The sequence below is a fragment of the Cervus elaphus genome, chromosome 29 (genome assembly GCF_910594005.1).
Source record: "Cervus elaphus chromosome 29, mCerEla1.1, whole genome shotgun sequence".
Lineage (NCBI taxonomy): Eukaryota > Metazoa > Chordata > Mammalia > Artiodactyla > Cervidae > Cervus > Cervus elaphus.
The window spans coordinates 60,889,755-60,905,848 of NC_057843.1; the positions used below are offsets into that span (position 1 = coordinate 60,889,755).

Here is a 16,094-nt window from a genome sequence, read left to right on the forward strand (position 1 = left end):
GAGGGCAGAGTCTGGGTGGCTGAGGGTGCGGTGGGGTGAGTTGGCGGTAAACGTAAGCACGGGCATCTGCTCTGGCACTGGTACCCTTGGTGCTAGCTGCAAGCTGCGGCTACAGGTCCCAGAGCCTTGGTCGAGAGCAGCAGCCTCTTTCCCTTTAGACTCTACAGAGTGTCTCCCTCCAAAGCTTATTCACAGAAAATCCCCAGGACCCAGCCAGAAAGGAGCTGAAGTGCCAGGGCTGATGTCTCTCAACTCAGATGCCGGGCAGCTGATAAACAAGGCATCAGGGTGAAAGAGCTTTAGGAATATGGGATCTCCTTTCCTTTCTTAGAAAATAGCTATCAAGTCACAGAATGTCAGAGATAAAAAGTCACATCAAACCTGCCTTATGGTACACATGGGGGAAACAGGCTCAGAGAGGGCAAGCCAGCTGGCAGCAACCATGCTGGGCCTGCATTCCCAGGAGTGTTCTCTGCTCAAATGATTCCCAGCAGCCCCCACGAAGAAGTCCTCAACCACAGGAGATTTTCTTTTCTTTTGTTTTTTGGCTGGATGGGGGCTGCAATGAAACCAAGATATTCCTATAGATTTTGAAAACTCAAAGGCATATAGCCCTCTTGTTTTTAAAATTTCATCTTGATTCATTTGGGGTCATGTGGTTTACAGAAACCTTGTTTCTTACAAGAAAAATAACAAAGAAATGATGGCTCCCTGTGTCAAATCTCTGGGAGGTGTAGGACACAAGAAACATTCTGCTCCTCATCTCAGAGAGTCTGTGGGGAACCAGAGAAATCCCAAGCCTAATGTTTCCCAGGGAGTAGCACTATGATGCTGGAACAAATATCAAAGGAAGATGCAACTGGCAAAGTGGAAAAACAGTGATTTAAGAATTGAGAGATTTAGGTGCAAGTTTCAGTTTTGTCATTGATGTTCTTTGCGACCTTGGGCAAACACCGTCCCATTCCAGGCCTGATTCATTACCAATAATTTGGAGGAATGAAAACAGGAGGCTCTCTAAACACCCTTCCAGCACGAGCTCTGACTGGAGTCCCAAGTCTCTTCCCGTTATCCCTGGACACCACCTCCAGCCTTCCCTCTGTACTTGCAAAGCCTGGGCGGAGGTGAGAGGGTGTCTCCCAGCTATGTTGTATCTCCATTTAAAATCGGATTTATTCAGTGACTTTTCTCAGGAAGTGACAGCCGATGCACAAGGAGTTCCTGAGGTGCTTTGTCCAGATCTAACCAGGGAAATCAAGGAAAAGACAATCTCCAGATTGCTCTGGCTGACGCTGCTGCTATAAGATGATGTTAATTCTGCTGTTTATAGAAATAAGTCCAGTGTGAGTTGAGGCTTTTTGGTGTGTTTAAAGCCAGATGGTATTTCCTGCCTTGATCAGCCTCAGAGCTTTGGTTCCCATGACAACCTCCAAGTTCCACCTACTGCAACTTCTCCATTCTCTGAGCTTCTTCCTCTTCCACCATTGTGCCAGGGTCCCCGGAGAATAAAGCCACTAACTAGCAGCTTGTGCTTGGGACTTTACAGCTTACAACGCACCCCAGAATTTATTACTTGATTTACTCCTCACCACAGCCTTGCCAGATAACACTTGCTATTTCCTCCATTTCACAGATGGGAAAACCAAAGACTCAGAGATGAGGCGATCTGCCCTCTCAGCCGGCAGTGGTGTCAGCAGGACTCAAACCCAGCTTTTATGGCTATGTACCACATGTACCCGTCAGACCACCTACTCACTTAGGATTCCTGTGGTCAATTCCATATATATAGGGATCTAGATCAAGGTGTGACATCCTTAGGAAAGTTATTTAACTTCTCTGTACCTCGCTTTCCTCATCTGTAAAATGGGTAGTAATAGTGGTCCTTCTAGATGGACGGGAGGATTGCATTAGCAAAACCACAGTAGGGCTTCCCAGGTGGCTCAGTGGTAAAGAACCCGCCTATCAATGCAGGAGACACTGGTTTGATCCCTGAGTCAGGAAGATCCCCTGGAGAAGGAAATGGCAACCCACTCCAGTATTCTTGCTTGGGAAGTCTCACGGACAGAGAAGTCTGGCTGGGGTTGCAAAGAGTCAGACAGAATTCAGCAACAACAAAACCACAGTAAATGTTTGCTGAGAAACCTGGGTGAGTCTCAGTTCTATCTGAACCATGTTGTGACCTTGGGTGGGTCATTTTGTTTGCTGGTTCCTGCTTCCCCCTCTGTAAGAGGTGACAGCATCACAGTGCTCATATGGAAATCACCTGTGATGAGATTAGTGCACAGAAGGTGCCCTGGGGGACCACCCTCTCAAACTGCAGCATGTATATGGATCCTCTGGGGACCTTGTGAAGATGCAGATGTTGGCTCAGGAAGGCACTTCTCACAAGCGCTCAGGGGATGCCAAAGCTCCTGGTCCATGGACCACGCTTTGAGAACCAAAGCCATAGTGAGGAAACCACCATGCAAGTATTATTAACGATCAGTAATGCATAGCGCTCAGTGAAGCTGTCTGGTCCTGAACTTTTGTTTACAGATTCAATTTTACTTTTAGTGATCGGTCTGTTCAAATTATCCATTCCTTCTTGATCAAGTTTTGGTGGGCTGTATGTTTTCAGAAACTTGTCCATTCCTTCTAGGTTGCCCAATTTGTTGGCATATAATTATTTATAGTATTCTCTTAGGGATTTTTTTATTTCTGCAGTATTGGTTGTGATTTCCCCTCTATCATTTCTTATTTTGTTTATTTGGGTCTTCTCTCAGTTTCTTGGCGAGCCTGGCCAAAGGTTTGTTGATTTTGTTTACCGTTTAAAAAAAAAACAACTCTTGGTTTTATTAATTTTTTTAATCTCTATTTTATTTATTTCCTCTCTGATCTTTATTATTTCCTTCCTTCTACTGACTTTAGGTTTCTTTTGTTCTTCTTTTTCCAATTCTTTCAGGTGGTAGGTTAGGTTGTTTATTTGAGATTTTTCTTGTTTTTTGAGGAAGGCCTGTATCACTGTGAACTTCCCTCTTAGCACTGTTTTTGTTGCATCCTACAGATTTTGCAGGACTAAGTTTTCATTGTTATTTGTCTCAAGGTATTTTTAAATTTCTACTCTGACTTCACTGATATTTTTAGTAGCATGTTGTTTAGTTTCCATGTAACCATTTATTTTTTTTCTCTTTCTGTGGTTGCTTTCTAGTTTCATGCTGTTGTGGTCAGAAAAGATCCCTGAAATAATTCCTATCCCCCTAAATTTGCTGAAGCTTGCTTTGTATCCTATATTGTGGCTTATCCTACAGAATGTTCCATATGCCCTTGAAAAGAATCTGTGCTCTGGTTTTTACGGATGCAATGTCCTGAAAATATCAATTACGTCTAACTATTCTATTGCATCACTTAGAATCTGTTGCCTTATTGATTTTCTGTCGGGAAGATTTGTCCTTTGATGTCAGTGATGTGTTTAAGTCTCTCACTATTATTGTATTCCCATCAGTTTCTCCCTTTAGGTCTGTTAGTATTTGTATATTTAGGAACTCCTATATTGGGTATACATATGCTAATGACTGTAATATCCTCTTCTTGTAGAGATCCTTTTATCATTATATAGAGTCCTTATTTCTCTTTCTTTATGACCTTTGTTTTAAAGTCTACTTTGTTATGTGAGTATTGCTACCTCATGCTTTCTTGTCATTTCCATTATTATGTTACTATCCAAAGCAATCTACAGATTTAATGTGATCTCTATCAAACTACCCATGACATTTTTTACAGAACTGGAACAGATAATCCTAAAACTTATATGGAACCATAAAAGACCCAGAATTGCCAAAGCAATCTTGAGGAAAAAGAACACAGTTGGAGATACAACACTCCCAAATTTCAGACAATACTACAGAGCTACAGTAATCAAAACAGTGTGGTACTGGCAGGAAAGCAAACAAAAGGATAAATGGAACAGAACAGAGAGCCCAAAAATAGACCCACACACCTACAGTCAATTAATCTTTGACAAAGAAGGTAAGAATATACAATGGAAAAAAGACAGTCTCTTTAGCAAGTGGTGGGGGAAAGCTGGACAGCCACATATAAACCAGTGAAGTCAGAATACTCCCTCATACCATAGATAAAAATAAACTCAAAATGGCTTAAAGACTTGAATATAAGGTATGACACCATAAAACTCCTAGTAGAGAATATAGGCAAAACATTCTTTGACATAAATCATAGCAATGTTTTCTTAGGTTTGTCACCCAAGGCAACAGAAATAAAAGCAAAACTAAACAGACTGGACCTAATCAAATTATAAGCTTTTGCACAGCAAAGGAAACCATAAACAAAATGAAAAGACAATTTACAGACTGGGAGAAAATATTTGAAAATGATGTGATCAACAAAGACTCAATTTCCAAAATACATAAATAGCTTATACAACTGATAAACAAAAAAACAACCCAATCAAAAAATGAGCAGAAGACATAAATAGACATTTCTCCAAAGAAGACATACAGATAGGCAATAGGCACATGAAAAGATGCTCAACATTGAGAATTATGCAAATCAAAACTACAATGACATATTACTGCACACGGATGAGAATGGCCATCATTAAAAGCCTACAAATAATAAATGATGGAGAAGGCTTGGAAAAAAGGGAACCCTCCTACACTGTTGGTGGGAATGTAAGTTGGTACAGCCACTATGGAAAACAGCATGGAAGTTCCTTTAAAAATTAAAAATAGAGCTACTATATGATCGAGCAATCCCAATTCTGGGCACATATCCAGAAAAGATGAAAACTCAAATTCAAAATGATACATGCACCCCTATGTTCATGGCAGCACTATTTATAATAGCTAAGACATGGAAGCAATCTGACTGTCCACCAACAGATGAATAGCTAAAGAAGACGTGGTGTATACATATACAGTAGAATGTTACTCAGTCATTAAAAAAGAACGAAACATGCCATTTGCAGCAACATGGATGGGCCTAGAGATGATCACAGTCAGTGAAGTAAATCAGACAAACACCATGCAATATCCCTGACATGTGGAATCTAAAATATGAAACAAATGAATTTATCTACAAAACAGAAACAGACTCACAGACATAGAAACTGATGGTTATCAAAGAGGAAAGGGGGAAGGAGGGATACATTAGGAGTTTGGGATTAGCAGATATAAGCTATTATACATAAAATAGACAAACAACAAAGTCCTACTATATATCCCAGGGAACTATATCCAATAAAAGAATATGAAAAAGAATAACTGAATCATTTGGCTGTATACCAGAAACTAACACAACATTGTAAACCAACTATACTTCAAATAAACAAACAAATAAAGCAGAGTGCCATGCCCATAGGCCTCCAGTTATAAACTTAGTTGAAAATTCAAGAAATTTGGAAAGCCCACTGGAAGTGTCAGCAGGAGCCCATTTGGAGGGTTTTTCCAGGTGGGAAGTTTCTATCAAGAGAAGGGCTCCTTATGGGTCACAGCCCCAGGCTTTGTGCATCCTAGAACCCCCACAGGGCTCTTGTGAAAGATATATCTAATCTTGAGGCTCAACAGAGGATGTAAAAAGTCAGTGTGTTATATCAAGTACCTCAAAATATACTCACTGCTAACGACTTGTGCAATTGTTTAAAAATGAAACTAAAACTTTTAAGTAAAAAAAAAAATCACCTATGGATGATTCATGTTGTGGTTTGACAGAAAACAAAATTCTGTAAAGCAATTAACCCTCAATTAAAAAATAAATTAAAAAAAATCAATGTGATCCAAGAATGCTAAGTGAAGTGGATCAAAGTGGAAAGAGATATTCCATGAATCTAAAGAATATAGGAGACATGAGCTTGATCCATGGTCTGGGAAGATCCCACCTGCCATTGAGCAACTAAACCTGTGCGCCCCAACTATTGAACCTGGGGTGTAGACCCGGTGCTCTGCGACAGCAGAAGCCACCACATTGAGTAGCCCCTGCTTTGTGCAACTAGCGAAAAGCCCATGCAGCAACAAAGACCAAGCACAGTCAATATATATGAATGAATAAAATTATTAAAAAAATAAAGAATACAGTCTGTATCGTGTGCTTTTTTCCTCCAATTATTTCTTTGCTCCGAATTCTTTCTTTACGATTGTAGGTTGCAAACTGAATTATGTGGGTTAAATTCACTGCTATTCAATAATGGTGGTGGTGGTTTAGTTACTAAGCTGTGTCTGACTCTTGCAACCCCATGGACTAGGGTCTGCCAGGCTCCTCTGCCCATGGAATTTTCCAGGCAAGAATATTGGAGTGGGGTGCCATTTCCTACTCCAGGGGATCTTCCCCACACATCTCTTGTGTCTCCTGCATTGGCCAGTGGATTCTTTACCACTAACCCACCTGGGAAGCGCTAAGAATACTGGAGTAGGTTTCCGTTTTCTCTAGGGAATCTCCCTGACCCAGGGATTGATCCCATGTCTCCTGCATTGCAGGGGGATTCTTTACCACTGAGCCACCAGGGAAGCCCCTTGCTACGCGATTAACAAATGTTTCCCAATCATTCTTTCCATTCATTTGGACTGTGCATCCGTGGCCCTGCTGCAGCTCCATAATCTAGTTCCTCTGACTGCGACCAGCTCAGGGTCCCTGAACGTGGCTGTGCTGAGTGGCGGGTCCAGCAGAGCAGAAACATTCCCTGCGCTGCGGCTAGTGAGGAGAGCTCGCGTGGTCCGGACCCTCCAGGAACAGGGACAGGAAAGGAGCGATTACAAGAGCTGGTGGCCCACAGGCACTTATCCAGTGCCCAGCACAGTACTGAGCACTGGACTCGGAGTTAACCTTGCCCCGCCCTGCGAGCCAGGACGGCCACCCCCCAGTGGATCATAAGCTCCGAGGCAGAAACTGTGATTTGCCCTCTGGACATCCCCAGGGCCTAGGACAGCGCCCCATCAGCGGACTTGCCTGAGTGTCCAGGGGTTAAGATTCCCAGCTTTCCCCGCGGTGGGGGGGGGGGGGGATGGGGTGGGGGTGCGGGGGAGTGGGGTGGGGTGGGGTGGGGTGGGGTGGGTAGGGGCGGGGGAGTGGGGGGGTAGGGGCGGGGGCAGGGGCGGGGGTGGGGGTGCGGGGGAGTGGGGGGTGGGGGTGCGGGGGAGTGGGGGGTGGGGGGGGGGGGTGGGGTTTGGGGGGGGGTGAGGAATCTAAGATCCCGCTTGCCGCATCGTGCGGCAAACAACAACAACAACAAAATCCCACAGATGTCGCTTACCTGAGGAAGCCGCCATCATGTACACGACAGGCGGCACGTCTGCCGCCTCAGGTGGCCTGACAGACACTCCCGCAGAGGACTCCCTGTGACTCAGACTCTCGGCCACTGTCCCTTCTGAAGAGTTAGTAAAGTCCTCTTCCCCTGACACCACCTCACCAGTGAAGCGAAACTCCAGGAGCTTCAGGAACTCTGGAGTACCGTCTCCGGTTCCAGGTTCTTCGTTACAGCGTTGCGTCTCTCCACACACGCACCGCCTCACACTCATCGTGCCCAGCTCCCAGGCCCGCCTCCGCAGGCGCAGACCCTGAGGGCACGCTGGCCTGCGGCGCCTCGCTCAGGCAACCGTCTGGCGGTGGACCCCTGCGGCAGGGCGGGGAACGCGGAACACGGCTGCCGGCGGCGCGGGCCTCGTCACTGGACGCGCGGAGGCTGGTGGTGGAAGCGGGCCTCGGGGCACCTGGGGCCTGTCAGCTGCGTGAGTGTCCAGGCCGGCGCTGTGACTCAAAGGGAGTGTTTCTTATTGTGAGCAAAGTGGAGACAATTGTTCTGTGGAAGGAACTACGGACAAGTGAAGCAGAGAAGCCCCGAGGCGCGTGCAGATAGGAAATGGGACCAAGAGAAGAGGCTGGAGGGCAAGGGAGCATGAAGTGCCGCACGGAGCAGTCCCGCCTTCCCAGGGGGTCGCTGCCCCCGGAGCCCGGGCGAGTTGGCCCCAGCTCCTTCCTGCCTGTTTTTCCGTGCCGGGCTCTGCTTGAGACCGTCAGTCCGTCTGGACACCTCTGATGAAGGGGACAGAAATGTGGGTGTACACACGAGGGGAGGGGAGGGAGCAAGACCCTCCGTGGATACCTGTCCTTCACACTGAAGAGCAAGGACGAGAAGATGAACCCTAACAGAGGGGTGGAAGACCAGCCAGGTCATGAGCTCCCTTTGCTTCCTTTTTTAAAAATTACAGCAAAAATTACGTAAAGTTTTACTATTCTAACCATTTTTTAAAGTGTACAGTTCAGTGGCACATTGATATACCCATCACCATTACCTAGTTCCAGGGCTTTATCCTGACCCCAAAAGGAAATTGCCTACACGTGAAGCAGTGGCTCCCCATTTCCTCAGCCCCCAAATCTCAGCTTTCCATTTCTATGGATTGACCAAGTCTATACATTTCATATAAATGGAAATCACATCCTCTGTGGTCTTTTGTGTCTGGCTTCTTCTTTTCTTGGCTTTTTTCAAATTTCATCCATACTGTAGTGTAGATCATTACTTCTATGGCTGAACATTGCATGGCTAATCCCACTTTTGTTTATCCATTCATCTATTGATGGCCATTTGGGTTATTTCTACCTTGTAGCTGTTGTGAATTGTGCTGCTATGAATATTTACATACCAGTTTTTGCTTGAATATCTATTTTCAATTCTTTGGAGTAGGAGTCGAGTTGCTGGGTCATATGGAAGTTGATATTTATTGAGGAACCACTTCCCCTTCTTTTTATAGATTTTCACAGACTCAGGACGCTGGAAAGGACTCAAAAGTGATCTAGAACAATGTTTCTCAGATTTTGGATTTCACACACCTGTAAAACTAAAACTACCATTACCACCACCCCCACCCTTCAAAGTAATACAGACTTGTGTCAGGAATAAGGCCAACCTCATAAAAGGAGTATATTTCAAATCAGGTAAACTCTTTGCCTTGTACTTTTTTCCCTATTACCTCCACCATTGGGTCATTTGGCAGACATTTGCCTGGTCCAATCTGCATCCAAAGTCTGAGTTTCCCTCTCCAGCTGCCCTGGGCTTGAGCAGCCTCTGGGGGCCCATCTGGGGGATGCTCTCCCTTCTAGGTAGCTCTGGTCCCTGGAATGTTCTTTCTCATGGACAGTTTGTCCTACTCCCAAGGTCTCCCCAGTTTTTGCTCCCCACTCTTGGACTGCAAGGAGATCCAACCAGTCCATCCTAAAGGAGATCAGTCCTGGGTGTTCATTGGAAGGACTGATGTTAAGGCTGAAACTCCAATACTTTGGCCACCTGATGCGAAGAGCTGACTCATCTGAAAAGACCCTGATGCTGGGAAAGACTGAGGGCAGGAAGAGAAGGGGACAACAGAGGATGAGATGGTTGGATGGCATCACCGACTCAATGGATGTGGGTTTGGGTGGACTCTGGGAGTTGGTGATGGACAGGGAGGCCTGGCGTGCTGTGGTTCATAGGGTCGCAAAGAGTCGGACACGACTGAGCGACTGAACAGAACTGAACTGGGGGTCTCAGACATTGGCCTCATTTCATTTGTTTTGGGACTGGGACCTATGTGACTTTCTGTTTCCCAAATGCTCTATATGGCTGAACACAGCCAGCATGAGACACTGACAGCAGAAGAGGTGGAGATGAGGGAGTCCCCCAATTTGTAAAGATTCTTAGCAGAAACAAAGAGAATCTCCAAGCTATATGGGTGTGTGTGTGGGTGTGTGTGTGTGTATAATATAGTATTTCATAAACACTTCTCCTCCCACACACACACACAAAGTTGTGAACAAGCTATAAAGACTAACAAAGCTTTGTTTTGTGGTTGGCTTGGCTTATCCCAGTTCAACATTTCTGTGTGGCAAGTCAGCAAGATAGCATGCGGAGAATTCAGAGCTGAGGCCTGCACTCAAATCAATCTTCCCCCATTACACGGTGACCCTGGTGAGGTTAATATGTGTGCCACACTCACCAAATTGGTGGAAAAGGGATTTTAAGGCAGACTCATGAGATTATCATGAAGGTGAGGCTACAGAAGTGCCCAGCACACCATAGGCACTTGCTCCATAACAATTCTCACTGGAAGAAATCTGAGCAGCATTTTATACCTTCTATGAGCACAATCAAAGTGAGAAGACATTATTTAACATACATTCGGCAAACAAAAATCCTTCAAAGAATCAAGTCCCTGTATGGAAAAACAATGATAGAAAGAAGTGTTTGACGGTGAGGAACACGGGGACACACAGAAGGGCCGAGACAAAATAGCACTTGGGTCTCTTATCATAGGATCCAGTGGCTCTGCTGAGGTCAAGCCCTGTCCCAGACACCTGGACAGTGGGAACAAGGTCTCCCAGAAGAGGATGGCCATGGGTCTGTGAGCCCCCGGGAGGCAGTTCCAATGGGACCTGGGAGGGACCTTACACGGAAGGGAGTTGGCTCAACCCACTGGGCAGGAAGGACCCTGAGGAGGGGCCCTGGGTGGTCCCTGCCTTAGGAAGGAAGCCATAAAGGGGACTCACCACCCACCTCCCCTAGGGAGGAGATTCAGTCCCTGGCTGGTCCTGCAGAATTTGGTATCAACTTCAACAGGGAAAGAATCAGGTCTCTTTATATGCTGACTAGTATCTGTCGGTTGAGATACGATTATCTTGCCTGAAAAAAGTACAGGTGGTGCTTTACAACACCTTCAATCTGGGCCGCAGAATCTTCCTAGGAAGGGTCCCAAGCCCTCAAGACGTGCTTTCTTGGAAGGTCAGTGTAGATGTCCACAACTGTCTAGCCCAGGCCTGGCCTGCTCAGCAGTGTCCATAGGCAGCTCTGAGGCAAGAACAAACTGGAGGAGTTTCCTGCTTCCTTTTTGCCCTGGATCAGCTGCTGTGATCAGGCTGGAAGGCCTTCCTGCTGCTTTCTGTCCACCTTGGTGAGAATCCCAGTGACATAAACACCAGAGTCAGCCACAGCTGGAGGGTGGGATCCGCCACCAACCCTCACTGCCTCAGGGCTCCAACGCCAGCAGAGCCACCCAAGCTGCAGCCATCTCGGGCTGGAGGCTGCTGCTTCTGGCCTCGCCCACCTGGCCCGACTGCATCAGGGCAAGCAGGAGTAGGCAGAGGGAGAAACAGGCAGAGAGAAGATTTCAAATCGGCAACCACCGTGGAGATTTCTCACATCTGTCGAGCTCCATATAGTGTGAAAAGGGTCTTCCCCTTCATCTGACCCTCAGAACACTGCCCCCCTGGGAACCAAAAGGGAAACCGAGACTCAAGGAAGGGAAGAAACACAGCACCCATTAAGATGCAGCTGAGCCAGAACCCAGTGCTAGGACTGGCTATAGATACAGTGCTATGCGTTTCAAAGAAAAGAACCAAAAATTGGAGTAACAGATATCTAACATACCCCCAATGTTTAACCCACAAATGTCATACACTGCCTGCCTTCACACACACTGTCCCAACTGGGGAGCACTCTCTCTTCCCCACATACCAGCTGTGCTGACTCCCCCTTTTGGACCCAGTCTTTCCAACAGGGCGCATCCAAGCCAACCTGAGGTGTCACCCACGATGTCCTCAGTCGAACACACACCTTTATTGTTCCTCACCGGCACGTACGTGCTTGCCTCCTCTAAGATACTGTGGATTCTTTGAGAGCAGAGGTGAGTGTTTTTCATCTCTGAATCCAAAGCACAAGCAGAGGATGGGCACAGGGTAAATGCTCAGCAAATGTACGGTGAATGAAAAAGCAAATGTCTTCTTGCAAAACTTGTGGCCTCCATGTAATGGTCTAGTGCTGAAGCAAGGAGGTGGGAGCCTTCTCCTGGCCACTGGGGACAGGGCTCAGACACGCAGCACTTGCCAGACAGGACACCGTACCAGCACTGGGAAATGATGCTCTGACCCTGCAGGAGACACCCTGGATGCAGAGCCCTCTGGGCAGGATCCTGCTCAGATCCTCTCCATCAGAGGATGCCCTCACCGTGATGTCCCACTGCCAAGCAGAGAGCTGCTGGGAAGAGGCAGTTTACCAAAGACCCTGACCCAGCTAAAGGCCTTGAGTGCCCCCTGGGCCCACCCCCAGCTGCTGTGAGGCCTCATGACTGCAGCTGCCCGGTCACAGCAGGGTTTCCCTGACAGTGTTCAAGGAACCCGTCTTGCAAGAGTGCTATGAAGCAGCATTCTGTGATCAAACATGTGGGAAATGCTACCAGTCATATCAACTCAATGGACATGACTTTGAGCAAACTCCAGCAGATAGTGAAGGACAGGGAAGCCTGGTGTGCTGCAGCCTGGGTGGCAAAGAGTTGGACATGACTGAGCTACTGAACAACAATGATAGTATGGCCCCCTTGAAGAGATTCCCCCACGTGTGGAGCTTTAAGGATTCTGAGGTGTATGCAGCAAACATTACATGACCGGGTTTTGGTATCTGCCAAACCTGTTAAACACAGAGCCTCACTCCCACTGTCACATATAAATTCCCTCCTCCTTTATTTTTTATAAAAAAACCTGTTAACATTCTATGGAAGTAGGGTTTCAAGGAACATACTCTGAGAAATGCTGATGGATCACCTCATAGGGCCACCACGAAGTGGGTGACCACGGTCCAGAAAGGGTGCCAAGGATCTCTCACCAACCAGCCCACAAACTTCTTGGGAGAAAAAGACTCAGAACCACTGGGTCCAGTGAAAAAGATGAAGGAAGCAGCTGCTGTGAGCCTGTTTTCCCATCTGCCAAATGAGAATGAGCAGACTATCCATCTGAGGTCACTAGATGAGATCTCGGAGGTGCACGTTTGTGGAAAGCTGACCCCCAGCACAGCTCCTGCATGTGACACAGATTCCATCAAACTTACCCAAGTGACATCTGCAGATACAGGATGAAAAGGGCAGGAGAAGAGCAGAGAACGGACACCAAACCTCACAGCACCCAACTCAGGGGTCCGTGTGTGTTTTAGGGACAAACAACCGTACACACACTGATGGGCTCTGAAGATATGAATACATTAAAACCATGAGAAATGCTGGTGCCTCGAGCCGCAGGAGTCTGTAAGAGTCCGAAAAAGCATGGACTCAGAAGCCCACTAGACCCAGGTCTCAGCCAGCTCCGCTCCTTCCCGGCTGGGGAACTGGCCTACAGCTCCGCTCTTCTGTGTCTGTGTCCCCAGCATGCAGGATGAGGTTAAACCATGGCAGCCCCCAGGCTGGGGGTGAGGACAGATGACGCTGGGGTCAGCGGCCGCACAAAATAGGTGCTCAGTGAGTGTGTCTCCTTAGAGAAGGCTGGGATGCGAGGAACATGTGTCAAGGCGTCTGTCAGTGATGTCTAAAATAAAACCTCTTTCTCCAGTCATGCAGGAAGTTGGCTTCTACAGGGGGGAGGATGAGAGGACGAAGGAGGAATAGCACCTGCTGGATCCACTGATGGGAGGGAGAACATGATGAGACTCCGGGAAGCATGGTCATGACTGCCTCTAGCAGCCAGCAGAGGAGGAAGGGGCGCTCATGGCCAGGAGAGGGGGAGATGAGAAGCTGTACCTCCTAAGGAGACCAGTATGCAGCCAAGTGGAGATCACAGCAAAGGTGACGACGCTGCAAAGGCTCCCAACCACTGTGCATGTCCCACAGATCAGGCACTTGATGCACGCTGGCTCTAAGCACCAACAGAGAAGCCAAGTTACCTGACCCTGGCCACACAGCTGGCCAGCCACGGGGCTGGACCAGAACCCTGAGCCTGAGTCCAGAGCACATGCTCTCTCCACTTGTCCGTGCACCCCCTCAGGACAGGACCATCCATTCACATCTTCTCTTGCTGTCCAGGTCCTCAAGGGTGGGGACTGGATCTGACTCATCTCTGCATCCCCAGCACATGGCAGAAATGCGGCAAGTGATGGTCGAATGAATTACATGCTTGAAAACATTTCAGAAACCTGTTGGACCTAAAAGTCAAAGTCCCTTTCCCAGAATATGACACAGTATAACACTACACACGCTGATTCCCTCCTGAGGAATGTGGCCTGAGGAAAAATTCCAAATTCGCCTAGAAAATGTGAGCACCTAAGTCCTTCTACAATGTAATATATGAGTTTTCTGCTCCCACTCAAAGTGGAAAAGCCCTACAGTGTTATGGGGTGAGCAGCGTGGAATATCAGAGCATTGTCTTGCCTGACCACAGACAAGGAGACTGAAGGTCAGGAAGGAAAAGAGATTCCTCAAGGTGACACCTTGGGCCTCCCCCTTTTCCCTCTACAAAAGGCTGCCTCTGCGAGAAAGAAAAATGCATTCAGCACACACATCCTCAACAGCTGCTGTATGCCGTCTGCAGCAGGTGCAGAGACACGCTAAAGCGGAGGCACCACACAGAACAGTCAGGGCCCCGGCGGCTGGGGGAGTGAGATCTGCATAACGCAGCTGGGAAAGGCTTCATCTGATCGGTGACATTAGGGACCATCAGGGATAAGTTAGAAGGCCTAAGGGAAGCTATGGAAGAGTGGCTAATCTTGCCCCAAATACGTGTTCCCCCATCAAAGTACAGAGTTCTGTATTGTGAGGCCACCACCTGAACATGACTACACTTCCCAGTCTCCTCTGCATCCAGGTGGGGCCGCGTGACTAGGAGTGGCTGATGGGACATAAGATGGAGGAACCAATGGAATGTGAGCAGTTAACAGCAAGACAGCTAAGAAATGCTTATGCCTTCTTCACCATCCCTTTCCCCTCTGCCAGCCAGAAACAAAGACTCGGAAGCTCCCATGAACGGCAGAGCCAGAGATGAGAAGAGCAGGGTCCCTGAATCACCATGTGCCTCTGCCAAGCAGAAGCAGCCACACTGGACTTCATGGGAGAATAAGTCTCCACCGCGTCGGCCTTTTGTTACGGCAACAAGCATCACCAGCTGCTGCAGCAGGCGGGGAATATGGGTGTTTCAGGCACGGGGACTAAGGCACAGTGGTGTGTCAAGGTGTAGTGTGTTTCAGGAATGGGGAAGGTCTGATGACGGCGGGAGCATCGGCCATGGGAAGAGGATACTGAGGTTCAGAAAGCTCACGCTGCTGACCACGAGGAGGAGGGTCACGTACAAGGATTGTTTCCAGGGGCCCTGGTGTTGCTGGCACTGCTCTCGAAGGAAGAGTGGAAACTGTGAATGGTTTCCTGTAAAATCTGTCTCTCGCGTCCCTGTGGGGGAAATTGAAAACAGACACAGAAAGTCTTGTTAAATCTTTTAACCATTAATTCAGTTGACACAGTGCTGTTAACATTTAACTCATACTTGAAAAACCCATGGGCGTCTTGGGGAAAACAAATTACCTAATTGAAAGAGCACTGGGTTTAATAAAAACATTCTGAGTCAGCACCCACAAACACAGCATGCCGGGGCTGGAGAGCCCCCAAGATGCAGAGGTCCAACCTCCCAGAGGAGGATGGGCAGCAGAACCCAGAGAGCAGACATGACTTATCTCGGGTCATCTGGCCCAGAACGGACACCTCCTACCCGGCCCTGCGCTGTGCATATTTCCAGGGAGTTTTCCAGGAGCCGAACTTCCTGATACAGACTCAGAGTCTGAACTGCCTTGACTCCCCCTTGTCCAAAAGATGACAGGTCCATCTCCACAGTGATTCACTTCTCACCCCATCCCTGCAAACTCCCCTCCTAGTTGCCACCCTTTACTCACACATTTTAAGATGGGAAAAGAGGGGGGATGTGGACATTTCTTTAAGTCCAAAGAACATCTTCACTGAATACATCACTGAGAGGCAGTGATACACAGAGATTAATAACAGACACTGGAATCAAACAGCCTGGGTTCAAATTCCAACCCCTCCCATTTACAAGCTGGGTTACCTTGAGCTAGGTACTTCATCTCTCTGTGACTTAATTTCTATAAAATGAAGATGATAATTGTAACTCAAGGGATGCTGCTGACATTGGGCTGTGTGGGTGGGTAGCAGGAGGCTGGCATGTCCTGACCTCAGAGGGCAGTAGTGTAAATTACAAAAATATTTTTAAACCCACAAATAAGTGTGGTCAAAATCTAAAGTGAAACAGCCAGCCAGCGGGAGTTGGCTGTGTGACACAGGAGCCCAGCCCAGTGTTCTGTGACGACCTGGAGGGGTGGGATG

At 47.6% G+C, this 16,094-nt stretch overlaps 1 protein-coding gene across 6 annotated transcripts in view; it reads right to left on the minus strand.

Annotated features, from left to right (window-relative positions):
• Positions 1-12,441: 12,441 nt before the first annotated feature.
• Positions 12,442-16,094, minus strand: part of ANKS6 (ankyrin repeat and sterile alpha motif domain containing 6) — a 51,243-nt gene continuing 47,590 nt past the window's right edge. For 4 of the 6 annotated variants that reach the window (XM_043890924.1, XM_043890919.1, XM_043890918.1 and 1 more), the window contains 2 exons: positions 15,003-15,149; positions 12,442-13,256 (listed from right to left, as the gene is read on the minus strand). In XM_043890924.1, coding sequence (XP_043746859.1) covers positions 13,156-13,256; positions 15,003-15,149 — 248 coding nt within the window. In that variant the 3' untranslated portion in view covers positions 12,442-13,155. Of the gene's footprint in view, positions 15,150-16,094 lie in introns of all 6 variants that reach the window. The other 2 variants (XM_043890922.1, XM_043890920.1) reach the window with 1 other exon arrangement.